Below are 16,150 nucleotides of genomic sequence, written 5' to 3'. Positions count from 1 at the left end.
GTCTAATAGGACAGAGCTGTGACAAAAGCAGGTATTATTGACAATATGAGTTTGTCTTGTCACCTGTGTTCCCCAGGTAGGTGTGCGGGCCCGCCAGAGGGACGTGAGCAACATGCTCATTACTTCACTATCATGTCTCACAAGACATGTGTATTTGTTATGTACAACATGGCCCAGTCAAACGCAAATCAAAGAGGGATTGGGGAACACAATCAGAATTGTTTATTGTTGAAGTTGCACACAAAAAAAAAGGAAAACTATGTCTGTATTATCGCTGCCACGTAGTGTACAAAAATATTGATCTATAGCAAATATGTTGGAAAACCAATGTTCAATCCGGGATTGTTGATTTAAAACTTACTAATAAAACTAATGTACATACTATTTTCATCAAATTAAAATCACGGAGGTGGATTGTAAAATAAACTGTAAATTTTACATGAAGAAAAATATTTGCCTTTGTCAAGGAAACAGGGTAAAAGATGAAAATTCAGCCATAACTGTGGACCAACAACAAATAAAGCTCACAAACGACGTAACAGATCCACAATACTTTGATAGGTTTTTACGAAATGGCCCTGAATATCACATATGGATTGGCAGATTTTACCTCTCACAGACAAATTTTGATTATCAAGGCATGTTGATAAGTGATAAGATGACAAGTTTTCCAACTTTGGACCCCCCGCACCCCCCTAGAAAAAAAAAAAGTTGGTTCACAACAAATCTCCAGTGCCATAAAGCCTATTAAACAAGCATTATGGGTTCCTATTTGTTAGCTAAAATAAAAAAAACAAGGAGTTAAAAGCTACTAAAAAGCACTTCGAAAACATTACATGTAGACAATACTCATGGTTCATATTTGGATTTTGATCTTTGGTGAGGAGATTTTAATCTGTAAACAAAGATAAGATACAGTGGTTAATTACAATAGCAAACGTGGCCAATGTGTGCGTGTGTGTCACTGTTGGCGTGGGAGGAGGGAAAATACCAGAAAAAAAAAAAGTGCTTGGACTCATCGGAATGGGGATCTGGGTCCACGTATTGTCTCAGTCTGTCACTCAAGAAAATACAAACGGGGAATGTTCCACGTCCATGTCTTTAAAGCCCGACCTTCCAAGCTCGTCATCCCTCCCGCTCTTTGTCACGTGATCAAACCCCCGTCTCCTTTTTGATCCATTTTCTCAGCTTGGTGACACGAGTATAGACACCGGGCTTGTTGCGGCGAGCGCAACCTTCACCCCAGCTCACTATCCCAGCCTGGAACCACTTCCCGCTTTCCTCAAAACACACGAGGGGGCCTCCGGAGTCTCCCTAGGTCGTAAAAAAAAAAAAAAAAAAAGAGGTTACGAGTTTGGCGTTGAGAGCACTCACAGAAGTGTGAAGAACATCTATTAGTTTCCTCTCACCTGACATGCATCGACTCCTCCGGCTAAGAATCCGCTGCAGAGCATCCGCGAGGTCACCTGGCCCTCCGTGACGACGTTGCACACCGAGTCGTTGATGATTTTCACCGACGCCTTCTGTAGAAGCTGCGCCTTTTGACCTGAGAAAACGGGACAAAGGGGTCAGCGCTCCATCGTGTTCGCCCCCTCAAATCAAAGGTGTTAATGGGCTGGATTAGTGTTAGCTAATGAAGGTTTAAGAGGCTTCCCAGAGGAGCGGCGCCCGTCTTGATGTATGGATATGGGGAAAGGCTTAATGGAAGAGAGCAGATTAGAAAAAGATGAGAGGCGAGAGAGGCGGGAGAGAAGCACGCCCGTGATGTGAGAGAGAACCAAGTAGGAAGGACATTAAAGGTAAGAAAGGGGATGGGAGAGATAAAAAGAGGAAGCAGAGAGTGATGGAAGATGAAGAGCTGAGCTGAATAGCTCATTGTGAGAGCAATGGGGGAGGAGTGCAATGTCTTAACTTGGATGAGTGTTGGATATGCAAAGTGGAGAAACACACACACACAATAGAGGGGGGGGGGGGGGGTCCCACACATAATTGGGGAATAATAGCTGAAATGTACAGAATGGGTTTAATAATCAGCCATTTTGAAAATGGAGCAGGATTGAAGATAGAAGCAGAATGTGTGCTGAATACCTCCTTCTCGGAGCGCGCCCCAACCCGTGACCGAGCAGGACATGCCTGCAGGGAAGACGTGGGAGGGAGCGGGTAGGCAGATGGGTTGGATGGTATTCGTCAATTGCAGAGGCTCGCTGAGCTCCAGCAGGGCAATGTCATAGTCAAAGGTCATCTGGTTATAATCCGGGTGGCTGATGATCCTCTTCACGGAGCGGCGCTGGACGTCATCTTGCCTGTACTGGTCCTGCATGCCGCTGTACGTTTGCCAGTTGGTCGCGATGTGATTTCTGTTTCAACGAGGAGGAAGCAGAGCTTATGTAATTGAGAAAGAACTGTGAAAAGATTGAATACTTGGTGGAATAAAAAATAAATAAATTCAAGTCACCATCATTAGTCTTTGCAAGGTACAATTTACATTCATTGTTTAGTTGCACTGTTTACACACCTTATGATGATGTATTGGAAAGGAAAAGTCCCATTTGTAAATACTTTGATTAAATAATGTTCCATTTGGCAAATATCAATATTTAGTGGAAATTCTGCAGAAACAATCAACTTCCTCTTCAATTATGTCCAAGTGCCTCATGGAGTATCAGTGTGGATAGTGCTCCACTTACAGGCCACTACGTGAAGTACAGCTCAAATGAGATGTAAATGTAGGCCCCCCCAGGGTTTTTCTGAATTAACTGTATCATCAGGGGCTCTTTTTCAGACTTTGAAATTTGTATAATTTGTCCTCTGTTGTGCATAGTTCAAGTTTTTTTCCCCCCAAGAAGAGTGCATAATGAGATCTGATAAAATGTCAAATACGCAATGAATAATAAAACACGATAACAGTATGCACAAGAGAGCCCCTCTGTGTTTATACATGAAGTGTATATATATTGTGTCTCTCAACTGTGACTCACGCTGGGTCGTGGGTAACAAAACAGTGGGCAGCCGAAAGGAGCCACTTTTCCGAGATGATGGAGGCCCCGCAAACGTGCCCGTAGGTCAGAAAGTGCAGGCTGACCTGCCAAGGCCATTCCCCGAGTTCGGCGTTTTGGCCTCCCACGATACGATTCAGTTTATACGGCCGTGTGCCGCAATCTGATGATGAAAATGAGATAAGATGCCTTCGAGCAATTCTATTAGGAACATTAATAAAAGGCAGAATGTCACATTGTGATCAAAAATGAGAAACGTACACCAGTCGTACCCTGAGGCTAAATTTGAATAAATAAATGATCAGATAAAAGCTGCATTCAAAGAATTAAAAAAATAATGCAGAAAAAGCCTACGGCTTTTTTTTTTTTTTAAAACAGCAGAATGCGAAGCGCTCAACACCACTTTTTTTTTTCATAATCTGCTTGAAATGACAACGGGGAGATTAAAGCTGCTTTCAGTCGAATGCAGAACATAGCAAGGGACAATAAAAAAAACCAAATCAAAACTACTTACTACAGCCGGCCTCATCTGAGTAATCGCCGCAGTCGTCGACGCGGTCACATTCGGCGTTGACTTTATTAACGCAGTCGCCGCTCTTACACTTGAAGCTGAAGTCGGAGCAGATGCCCGGGGCTGCCAGGCGGTCGGTCGGTCGGGTGAGGACAAGCCAGATCAAAACAAATTCAATATTCAAATCGAGCGTTAACTCCAACCAAAACAACAGCATGCAATCAGCCAGACATCAAAGTCAGCCTTAAAATGGGAAATGCAATGTGATTGAGTAGATATCATTGATTAGGTGTATTGATTGGGCTCCGGGTTTAATATCCTGCTTTATTCACAGAAATGGAAAATAAGAGAAACTCAAGAGTGGCCTTTGTGTAAAACACAAAAAAAAGCAAGAAGTGCAGAGTGAGGAAAAAATATATTCAAGGAAGGCTTTATGTCTGCTGCTGGCTAAAGCCTGCATGAAGCACTTAATGGCTCGTGTAACATGCTTATAAATCACTCCCGATGCATGACCGAGCTGCGAAAGAATAAGCGGCGCCACTTACAGGTTTCACACGAGGCCTCGTCACTGCCGTCCTCGCAGTCCGTCCTGGTATCGCACACCACGTCCTGAGGCAAACACGTTCCATCCCCGCAGCGCCACTCGTTTGGCTCGCAGCCTGCGTTTAAATGGTAGACATTTCTTTAGAATAGGCAAAAGATAAAGAAAAAAAAAAAAGAAAAAAAACACACAGGTTGAGTTGACTTACTGCAACCTTCCTCGTCGCTGTTGTCACCGCAGTCATTAACGCGATCGCAAACCCACAGTTTAGGTTTGCACAAACCGTTGAGGCAGTTAAATTGGCCCTCGTCACATTCTGAGGGAAAACAGAGACGCGTTTGAAGCAAATGAGGAAGGAAAACTAAAGGAAGCGCTTCAGGCAGAAATGACTTCAAATATACATTGACGTTTGGAACATTAACAATTAGTGGAAAGTTTAGCTTCGAAACAAAACTTTTTTTCTAGCATACTTTAAAACAACACATTTGGAAAGGCGGGGAAAAAAGCTGTGAGCAAGCTTTGAGGAAAGTGTCCAAAAACAAAATGGTCTTTAATGTCTGCTAGCATTTGGAACATCACTCTATCCTTTTTATTATCTCCTACACTGTGGAGCAATTTATTGACACAGGCTTCAGTTTGTACTTTTTTTTTTTTTTTTTTTTTTTAAAAGACATGTTGGACAATTTTGTGGGCCTCCTGGGATTTTGGTTTATACTTTCCTATCCTGTCATATCAGAGCTAGATGACCCCCAAAAGAATTGGAGGTTTAAATGTTCGAATACTAAAAATGCCTGAGTAAAGCTGCCTTGTTGTTTACAAAAGAAAAAAATATAAATGTCAGCCATAATCAAAAGCAAATAAGGCAAAAATGTTACCTCACTAAATTTAGCAATAGTGCAGAGGATTGAATTCATTTAATTCAAATAGTGCTGATGAAAATATGATTTGGATAAGAAACATACGGCATTTCATTTCGTCGCTCATATCACCGCAGTCGTTCCAGCCGTCACAGTTGAGTTCTCTGGCAATGCAAATACCGGATGCGCAGGCAAACATGTCGGGGCAAGCTGAAGCAGAAGAAATGGAAAACTGAAAACAATACCACTTGCACGGGATGTTTACAATTATCACGTTGCTATCGCTCATTCCCTTTAATCAGTGCAATTATATATCCATTTGTGAAGCCGAGGGCTTTCAGACGGAGGAGTGACACTGGCAAAAAAAAAAAAAAAGGCCCCAATCAACAACTGCTCTGACTATTAGTACTGCGGGAGTTTCTCTTACACAAATCACAGCTCAGTTTGACAGTTAGCCAACCAGCATATAACGGAAGAATCTTCCCACTGTCAAACCAGTTTGAACTTACGGTTTCCAGGATCGTAGGCTATGTATTCAGCGCTGAAGCCTTTGTCGGTGTACGACTCGTCCGAGTGGAAGCTCACGTCTAAGGTGTTAGTCGTGCTGGTTAAAGCCAACGAGGTCAGCTCGCCACAATACCTGGTAGAAGATAACTTGATGAAAACAAATTTGGATACTCGGAGGACACGTCATTAGGTACGGCACGTGGTGTCAGATGTTGCTTTAACACGTTTGCACTGTGTTACACGATTGTGCAGTGTACCTAATGTAGTGTCCGGTGAGTGAATTTGATGAATCACAACAATAACCAGTAAGACCTTACCTTTTGCCCATAACTTGCACATAATCTTTGTGACATAAACGAACATCCACTCCGGGCTCTTTCATTCGGAACAGGGTGAATTTCACACGCACCTTTTTCCCGGCGTCCACCTAAATCAGAAAAGTGTTTTTTTTGTCATTCCAAACTTATTTACTCATACAGGCACGCACGTAAGGACATGTAGCCGTAACACTTGTAAGTTGGATGCATATGAGCTGCAGAGCTCAGCTCCATCTGCAGTGGCCTGACAGATGAAGATGGAGGAGATACTGAACAGCTTGGCTGCTGTAATGCTGCCTCAGCGTTCTTCTTATGGCAGGCTGATGGAGGGGGAGGAAGGAAACGGTAGGGGGCGTGTGTGTGTCTGTGTGTGTGTCAGGGGGGGCTCATTGTTGCAAACCTTAATGGTCCACTTGCAATCCACAGCAGGAGGATAGAAACTAGGGTAGAGAGGGGAGGTGAAGACTCCTGAGCTTGCAGTCAGGACGCTGCCACAGGTCTTGACTGGAAACAATGCATCACACGTTTAATCTTGCATCAGCAGGGACCATAAAAGTGCTGGAGGTGGCACAATTTGTGTGCTTATTTACCTTCAGATTTAGGGATGGCTTTGTACAATGCCTTAAAGCCGGGTCGCTGGACCTCGCTATCGGTTATCAGGTTGATGAGCATGATGTTACTGGATGAGACCACCTCCAGAGGGTTGGACGGGGGTCTGTGACCACATTTCCTAGGGGATGCAACCAACAATATGTAAGAGATGTATTCTTCAATAAATAGTGTTTTGAATTATCTTGGTCTTTACAGAAAAAATAGCATTTAAAAGGTTTGCAGGGTTTTAGTTTTTTTTTCCCAGCGAGACAAAAAAAAAAAAAAAAAAAGAAATCACGTCGTGTTAAGAGAAGCATTTAGCTTTTCTTTTTTTTTTTTCCACTAAACTTTCGTTACAAAGATTTTTTTACTTTTTCTATATACGGTAAAAGGTGTGCCGGGAGAAATCGAGCGTCTTGCATTAAGCGTTGAGTCATTTCACTCTAAACATCAATGTCACAAACAAGATTGAAATGATTTAATTTGAAAATAAATCAATAAATAAGCAAGGCGAGATGGAGAAAGATAAATAAGGAGAGATGAGATTGCTTTGGAGGAGATTCAAAGTCAAACGACGGGGGGGGGGGGTTGTTATTAAAGGTTTTGATAGAGCTGCACGCACGGGTGTGTGCGGGTGTGAAAATGAACGCAAATGCACACACGTACCCAAGTCAAATAACATCTTTAAAAAACATTATCCTACGGCGCTCATAAAACACGCCGTCACCTTGGATAAAACTGATCACTCAATAGTATGTTACGCACCACGTTAGGTGTATTTGTTCCGCAATATGAATTTGCACTTGACGGGCCGATACTTTTGAGAATGTGTAATCCCCCCCCCCCCCCCTTGCAGACAAAGTGCAACTACACATCACACTGTGGGTGGGATTAAGGTTGGCACCTTTCATAGATTTGAAGGTTTTTTTAGGCCAACTCAATCTCACTGAGGTCGAGAAAGTTAACCATAAATGTAGCGCTAAAGGCTTCAGGGCCAAATAGAAGCTTGTTGTACTCCCAAATCCAGTGAAAGGACTGAAGTGGAACGTATTTTTCAGCCATATCAAAACAACTTTCATCCCTAAATCCCTGTGTAACATTGATTTCTCGTAGGGTGTCCCTTGGGAATACATCTCCTCTCTGTCTGATCTTCAAGGAGAAATAAATTAGCCTAACATTGTTTGAGCCCCATTAAACAAATCCTGGAGAGGTTTTAAGTCCAAACGAGAATGCGATTTATGTCCGAGTGACGTCCTGATGCTGTTGGGAACAGAAAAATGAGTCTCTTTAACATTATGCCTCCGCTGGGAGGCAGCGATGCACAGAATGGCAAAACATTTAGGTTTATTTTATTTGCGACTTACTCTGTGATGGCTTGAGAATCATCAGGACTCAAGGAATCATAAATGGAGACAAAGTCATCGGAGCAGTCGTCCTCCACGTGGAAGAACGGAAAGGCCACGGAGATGACGTTGGTGGCCGAGGCTCGGATTTGCCACTGGCAGCGGGAATGCGGAGGGTAGTTGCTGGGGTACCCCGGAGAGGTTAACTCGGATGCCGTTTCTTCGGCCTCCAGCCGGAAGAAACATTCTTCTGCTAAGCACACATGGATTAGTTTACATTGCTGACTTGAGCTTCATTAGTACTGAGCAATCTAAAAGGGAGCCAATACAAGCAAAAATAGCGATGATAAAAATGGATGGAGGAAAAAGACTATTTAAATCTTGGCAGAGGAAACGTTGCATTTTTGACAGCTACTTTAAAGATCATTTTAATGTGAGGTTAAATATGTATGATCAAACTCAAGCATCATAATTAATTCATTGTTTTTGTTTTTAAGGCAGACTTTATGAAACTGATTTTTTAAAAACAATTTGCGGCTTCTGTAGTTCAAAGCAGCTGACATGCAACTTTCTATGGAAGGAGAATGACAAAGAAGTCAAAGAAGGAAGATTGTCTGTATAAACTGAGAGAATGCCAAATAAATTAGAAATCAAAACACGCTTCATGGTGACTGGTCGGATTTTGACTGAGGTTTAAAAAAAAAAAAAAAAAAAAAAAAAAAAAAAAAGAGACATGCCCAGTGTGGGTGAGATACAGAAATTACAGCCTTGAGTGACTAAAATTGGACAGATTGTACTCACGAGCTCGGGGGTTCCTGGCCATGCGGGGGTCAGTGACTAGAGGCAGACGAAAAAGGAGCGAGAGCGTTAGAACGATGAAGAAAGGCCGAAATATGTCACTGATGCTCAGAGGCAACTAGACTTTGATGTAGAGGCCTAAAATATTTAGCTTTGCACATTTTCTCTTCCATTTCCCCGCCTTTAGGGGGGAAACGGCCATGCTGTGTATGGCTTTTTCTGATCCATCTCACCTTGCCTTAGAGCAGCAAGTCATACATCTCTGCTTAAGGATCGACGGCAAGGACATCAAATCACACCCACAGAAATCATTTTCAAGAGAGCCAAACCTCTCAAGAGTCACAAGGTCAGCTATTGGCTGGTGGCCAGCTTGTGGATAAATGCAATGGGAATACCGGCAAGACAGAATGAAGAATAATGTGGCTCTCCAAGCAGGCCGTACGAGGAAGCAAAATGTATGAATGCACAATGGCTGGTGGCGTACAAGCAGCCGTCTGCTCGATGCCTTATTATCTTATCAGCAGAACTCTAAGTGAGCTCTTTTAATGTAATGCATACTGCACAGAATAGAAAAGTTGATATAGGATGACAGCAAGCTTATTCAGCTCAGTCTTTTCTATCCGCTGACTGTACGACGGGGATCTAGGCAGGCCGACGCCATTGTCACAAAACTTCTTGATGACCTAGTCGTGTAAGCAGCAACACTGACCAGAGGAGCAAGTTTTCATTATTGTGTGGCTGGTCTATTTTTTTTGTTTCATTACACACAACCGAAGTAAACAGCGCAAGGCCAAATAAAGTTACCACGGCAAACAAGCAAAATCATCGGATAATTACTGCCATGTTTAATGTGGTTCAGCTGGGAAAAAGTTATTTAACCTTCACGGTGCAATGAGTATAGCTTTTCGTAAGGCGTTTTAGATGCTGGTAGAAAATATGCTGTGTTTGAAAAGGATCGTATTAATGTAGTAAGAAAAGCAGGGGTGGTGCTATGTGGTGCTCAAGGGTGACCATGGCCACCCCGTGACACTTTCGGGCCACACAGCTGGCCACACCTTCCCCGAGGGGAAATGATGTCTAATATTTTTGCCATTTTCACATGGATGCAGTATTCTTAGGTGCCTTGATACGAATCCACAACTATCTTTTTTTAATTAATTATAAATTTAATGAACAGTACTGAACGCAAATTTTAGGAAATGACATTCAATTTCAGACAAGTCAATCAATATGATTACTTTTACACGTAAGCAAGCTAGCAACATGGACGGGAAGTCATTGTTTATCATAACAATCATTTGGGGATTTTGAATAACATGTAGGATTTTTTTTTTTTTATCTGAACTATCTAAAAATAATGATAATAATGTTTTGAGGGGGGAAAAAAAAGGGAAAAAAATTGTTCTTGGAGTTAATGTAGTTTGCTGTTCAGCAATTGTGTGCCGTGCTTAAACGTTGTTGTTTTTTTTATACAAAAAAATGCATTCAGGGAAGGTGAGACAATAAAAGTATGTGATTATTTTTAAACTCTTCAAAGATGATAGTGTTGAAGGGTGGATCTTTTATACATGTATTGAGCATGAAATATTAAAACAACATTTTTGTTATTCATCTGGTTAAGAAGTTCAAAAACGTCCTATACGGCTTCCCTGAGAAGAACTGAGAAAAAAAAAAAAAAATGGTGATGCCCTCTCCATCATTTCAGCTGCCCACCCCTGGCGCAGCAAGTCAATGCAATCAAAGTGTCTGTCAAATTTCAAAGCCACATGTCAATCAAAAAGCAAGTCATGCTTACGTGTGGCCGTGATTTCACCGATCTTGAGCGGACCAGAGCTCCTCGTGCTTTGCTGCTCCTTTATTCCCTTCTCCAAGGTCTCTGACACCAGCTCATCAGAAATCTCTGGCACAACCTCGAGGTCCTCTTTTGGGACATCAAATTGGGACCAATAGTAAGCGATCACACCCTCACTGCAACAAGCAGACAAAAAGTAGAGAGAAAATTGAGAAATTAAGCGGGTGTGATCTCATGCTGATACTGCCATCTAGCAGCGACTATGTACTGTGAACACTCACCAAAAAGGTAAAAAAATAAAAAATAAAAAAAAAACACTAGAATTACTGTTTGAGTACGAGCTGCTGTGCAGACAACACAAAGAATTTCACTTTAGCTTGTTTGTTGTTGTTTTTTTGGTGAGGCTTCACAGTCCAGTAAGGTTAACAATCAAAATCATCTTTGAAAGAAAAGAAAAATAATTAACAAAGTACAATAGTATTCTAGAGGCTGTCATGAGCTTGGAATGACATGAGTGGAAGGGAAGGGGGCGACGTGCATATCCAAAATATGCAACTTGGCATGAATCATGAAATGACAAACACATGAATCACCTTTGTGATCCACCGCATCTGACTAAAGCAAGCATGAAATCATCTCCTTTGCCGCCCGACTTGAGTAAATAAAATGAAAAAAAAATTGTAGTTTGGGTTTGAAAAATTGCCTTTTGTGATACTTCAAAAACATGTTATTAAATTGATTATTCTGAAACCAACAGGCCTCCATTTTGTTTGTTTGATTCAGTTCCTGTAAGCGTGACTAAAATGGGTTAAAAAAAAATGTAAGCACAATGGCTTCAGTGTGAATTCTTGATTGCTTAACATTTACGCAGTAATAACTACCATCATCATTACCCCAAACACTAAACGTACCTGAATGCCGTGACAACAGACTTTGTGTAGTAGCTAGCAAGCAACGGATCCTTCTTCAGGTTTTCCTCCAGCTGTGCAGAAAAAATGTAAATTTTAGGAACAGATAATGTAGGTTTGCCTGCAAATAGACAATTATATATAAAAAAAAAAAAAAAACTCAAATAAACCATCTTGTTCAGTCTTTGCGATATGAAACGAATGTAAAAACATTTGTTAGCATCGTTAGCTAAGGTAAGCAAACTGAGGATGGTCAAATGGTAAATACAGTATGTATAAATATATTTGTGTGTTGCTTTATAGACGTGGAACAACTAGTTTACAACTAATGTACACACAGTAGAGAATAAAGTATCGCATCGACGATTTTTGGGCCTTATTTTTGCGCCTTCTCTCTCCATAAATGTTTTACAAGTCAGGCATTAACGATGTTGTGAACCACTGTGCAAAACAAACTATAGTAGACATGGATATAAACTTCAAAAAATAGATAAAAATGAAAAATAATTATACATTTGATTATGTTGATAGACCAGATAGTATTTGCAAGGGTAATAAAAAAAAAAAATATGCATGACCTTTCAGCATCAAACTTACAATTGCCTCCAGTTTGTCTGCCAGCTCTTCAAATTCAGGGCTGCTGGTGTCCTCCAGCTCCTGTTTGTATTTGGCATCGGGTATCGTCATGTGGCCGCTGAACATCAGCGTCTTAGCTTTAAGCTGCTGACTGATGGTGGCTTCTTCAGCATCCTTAACTTGAAGGCGAGAAGGCAAAAATCGACTTTTTCAACTGCACGTCATGTTTTCTTTTTCCCTCAGATGAAACTGAAACACTATTTTCAAAGACGTGCAGATTGATCCGGAGTTGAGAGGACAGATAAACTGCCTGCTATGTCAAGGGGCTACTCATCAAAACTTCACAGAGCTTTTTGTCAGAACCCAGCATGTGGAAATGACAGGCAAACTTTTTGTTTGTTTGTTTTTTTTGCTTCACATTATTTAAAACGAGAAAGTCGGTGCTGTCGCATGAGCTAAAGCTAATGGGAAATCAAAAACATCCAAACAAGCCATTGTAGCAATCTCCTGTCAAGGAACTTTCCCGACAAGTATAAACACTGATTCTGATGCTAGCTTTGTCTGCACGCGAGCAGACATCAGCCGGGGGTAAACACTTCAAAACATCTTATCAAATCTTACAAAAAAAATGACTTTGATTTATGCAAAAAAGAAACATCCTCACCATCTTCATAAAAGCATACTTCAAGTCTCTATAAAATGGAAGATAATGAGGGAAGCTTTCAAACATCACTCACAGACAAAAAACCAAATTAGGAAAGCAGCCACAGCAGCAAGGACGAGGACTGCCACCAGAATGCCGATCACGGCGCCGAGCTTCCGCTTGGATGAGGCTTTCTCTTTGCTGGTTAAGAAGTCGATCCGCTCGTTGCGGTCACTATGGCCCTGAAGGAGGGAAATCAAAAATTGGACTTTATTTGAACTGTTCAAAATGAGTTCCTGCAGGTATGTAAGTTGTTTAGAGTTTGGTTGCCACAGGGGGGGGGGGGGGGGAGATCATTTTTAGTTTTTACTCATCACACAAATTTTTTATCAGAACAATTTTCCATGCAAAGAAGTCTTATTCGGAAAGGTTTAGTGGTTTGAATATAGACATTGAGTGAACCATATATGAAGGATTCATACTCAACAGAATGTTCTCCCGAAAATAACAATCTCTTGCAAGCTTGAAGAAGAAACTAAGTGGTTGAAAATTGATGGATGTATGGAAATTAGCCGACTTTATTGTGCAACGAGTCCAGCCTTTTCCATTTACATATGTTATTAAAGTTAAGATAGATTGTTTCATTATTTGTATGTTTTATTATCAGATGTGCTTACTTTTTATGCGCTGCAATAAAAAGGTTTTAAAACCTAAAATGTGTTAACTTGTGCCTATTTCATTCAAGTTAGTGACTTTTATTGAGGGTTTTTTTTTTTTTCATTTTATCGTTAACAAAACTTGTATGCCTGTCAAGACAGTTAAAATGTTATTAAAGAATGGCTGCAGTTACAGATTTTATGATAGTGACAATTTGACCAGGGAACAAAATTCCAATTACCGGGTATATCCATTATTTCCTATGGGGAAAATAGCAATCAATCAGCGGCTCAGCCACTGGACTGTGTTCAAGTTGTACTTTATAAAGCGTTTTTTTTTTTTTAGAACCATCTGCCTTAATTACTGGCTACTGCTCTTGAAAACAGTCTGTGTGAAATCATTTATAAAAGAGGATAAAAAAGGATCTCAGACAGTTTAGTGCAGAGCAACACTGTGTGGTAAAAAAAAAAAAAAAAAAAGCTTAAGTGCGTAAGGTTGTAGGAACAGCAAGCAGTAACGTAAGTAAATTTGCAAGACTGGTCAAACCTGTTTGGTGTTGTGGCAAAAAAAAAAAAAAGAAAAAAAATCCCACATTCTTATCAGAGCCTGAAGGAGATGAGCGAAGAAGCCCGAATGCCATTAGGGATGGAAAACCGCATCGGTATTAAATCAATTTGTCAGACGGGGCCGGCCCTTACGATGGGCGCTCAATTACATGAGTCGCGATGATAACTCACTGCAATTAAGGCCTATTCTTACTCAGCGCTGGTTTCCACACACGGCGGCTAAGTGGAATCTCAAACGGTAATCATGGGTCGGAATGAGAGAAATCTTTAGCGATGAGGTCAGCGAGTGCTCCGGGGGCCTCCCACCTATCAGTTCTCTCCTCCATCAATTAATCACGGCTTAATAAAACCATTAAGCAATCTCTATCATGGTCCATTCTTCACTCTGGGAATGAGATATTATCCCCCTTTTTAATGATGTGAAGCGTTCGTCTTTTGCTGAACCCTGCAAATAAGGCAGAATCCATCCCTTTTCTTGACAGAGTAAGCCAAATGTCCCACAGCAACACTTAAGTCTAGTGTTCCATCCATCCATTCATCCACCTACTCATCCATTCATCCACCCACTCATCCATTCATCCACCCACTCATCCATCCACCTATCAATTTTCTGTACTGCTTACTGCATCCTCATTAGCGTAGAGCTGGATTTTATGACTTGAGGTATTTTATTTATATTTTATTTTACGTTTCTATTTTCAGAGTCCAAAAACAAATAGGAATAGTTACAGTAGGTTAATATTTGAGAGGGTCTATAATGATAAAAAAATTATATATGATAATGATGATAATTGATATATGAAATGCTTCACTGCAAAGAATCAGCCACCAAGCAATTCGCTCTGGAAAATTATAGTTGTACATAGTATATTCCGGTAAACACGTGTCTGCAAATTCATGTCGGCTTGGAATCAAGTAAAAGATTAGACATTAAGATCTGATATTAACATTTGAAAGTGAGCATTATTGTCTCTTGCAATGGTAACACTGATTAAGCTGCTGTTTTGGATCTCATTAGGTGAGCCTGATGAGGTGGCTTGCAAGCACATTAGTAAACAGCTCAATATTTGACTTGGTAACTCTCCTACTTACGTTTTCTACTTTATTATGTGCTTGGTTTACAATAGATGCAATGAGTGAGGTCAAGTGAGAACATGCCTGGTGGTCTACTTATGTCATATAGACCATCTCAAAAGCTGGTTGTCTTAGTAGAGAGAAACTTTCAGGTAACAATTGAGACTAAAAGAATACATTTAAATGCTAAAATATGCATGTTTGAAAAGGGGTTATGCAAAACTATGTCGATTTTCCTGAAGAGGTGCTGAATGTGAGCAGCACTATGTAACCATTAATGAATGTTTGGCAGGAAAGCTTCACCTTTGGCCAGCTGTCATTTCTGCTGGTTAAGAATGATGTCATACTCTGCTGACCATACTAAACAAAAGCAAACAGTAATCCGAGCATGTATTGGTTGAGTGCAGATTTCTTGAAGTAGTGGACTGGTGAATCATTAAGATGTCCTCAAATTTGCGACATAAGGTAAAAACAAATGTGCATTTAAATTAATGATGATGGTCCTGAGAAATATTGTTATGAAAGAGTAAAATAGAATAGTAACCTGGGATCAAATATTGTGCCTTTGTAAAGGGGTCCAAATACCGGTGTTTAGAGCAATAGTAAATATAAGATGGCTTAATTGATGAACAGCGTCAAATAATCATCATCAGCTTTTTTTTTTTTTTTTTTTTTTTTTTTTTTTTTAAGTGGAGAGTTTCGGGATGACAAGTGTGACTCATTGGGAAAAACTGAACGTCCAATTCAAGTCAAGTGTTTTTTCTATGTTCTGATCATTAATTCATTCATTCATTAATTTAGGCAATGGTTAATCAATAATCATTACCGTTTGAGTGACACCACTCCTTGACCATATTAACAATAACTCGAGTTGCAGCCTATATATATTGGCATTTCCATTTTTCGGTGGGAGAATGGATTCGTTTGGTAATATTGTGCGCACATAAATCATTTTAAAAAGGTAAGTACAAATTTAACAAGTAAGTAAGTTAGAAAATAAGTACATAAATAAATTAACAAATAATCAGTTTCGGTGCGTTCACTCACTTCGTATCTGGCGGCATACATCCTCAACGACGCTCCAAACCAAAAAGATACGAACCTCCTTGATCCTCTGCAACACCCTTGAGTTATAAGTAAAAGATCAACGTTTGTGCTGTTAAAAAGCAAAAATGCGGGGAACGAATTAAGTTTTGTCCCAGGTAAATGAAATCTGACAACAACTTCCTGTGTGGACACAGGTTGGAAACGCTTAAAAAAACCTCTTCCCTCCACACCTATTTCACACGCCACGCCCACAAATACCTGTCGACGCTCACTGACGCACCTGGTGTTCCGGCTGGCTCTGATACGTCAGCCAAGTGCCATGTTGGATGTGGCATTCGTCTAACAGCTCCTGGAGACGGACTAAACTCACACCGTTCCTTTCTACTAAGTCCACTAAAATAACGGCAGTCAGATTTCCCCATCCAC

General features: G+C 40.7%; 1 protein-coding gene across 2 annotated transcripts; it reads right to left on the bottom strand.

The window, feature by feature from the left end:
• Window positions 1-207: 207 nt before the first annotated feature.
• st14 (ST14 transmembrane serine protease matriptase) lies at window positions 208-15,933 on the bottom strand. Of its 2 annotated transcripts, none has more exons than XM_085918784.1 (19): window positions 15,725-15,933; window positions 12,475-12,622; window positions 11,759-11,916; window positions 11,165-11,235; window positions 10,257-10,429; window positions 8,465-8,500; window positions 7,685-7,916; window positions 6,320-6,459; window positions 6,130-6,233; window positions 5,730-5,839; window positions 5,415-5,545; window positions 5,011-5,115; window positions 4,257-4,364; window positions 4,053-4,166; window positions 3,511-3,630; window positions 2,979-3,159; window positions 2,089-2,357; window positions 1,410-1,546; window positions 208-1,314 (listed from the first exon to the last, which is right to left on the bottom strand). In XM_085918784.1, the coding sequence occupies exons 1-19, from the start codon at window positions 15,743-15,745 to the stop codon at window positions 1,153-1,155; spliced, it is 2,520 nt and encodes an 839-aa protein (XP_085774910.1). In that variant the 5' UTR covers window positions 15,746-15,933; the 3' UTR covers window positions 208-1,152. The 2 variants fall into 2 exon arrangements, with proteins under 2 accessions (XP_085774910.1, XP_085774911.1); XM_085918785.1 differs by having other exon boundaries at window positions 7,685-7,913.
• Window positions 15,934-16,150: the final 217 nt, after the last annotated feature.

Source organism: Syngnathus leptorhynchus, chromosome 8 (assembly GCF_054491065.1).
Source record: "Syngnathus leptorhynchus isolate UIUO chromosome 8, UIUO_Slep, whole genome shotgun sequence".
Taxonomy (NCBI): domain Eukaryota; kingdom Metazoa; phylum Chordata; class Actinopteri; order Syngnathiformes; family Syngnathidae; genus Syngnathus; species Syngnathus leptorhynchus.
The sequence above is the reverse complement of the archived record's forward strand: the minus strand, read 5'-3'. Positions and strand labels throughout refer to the sequence as shown.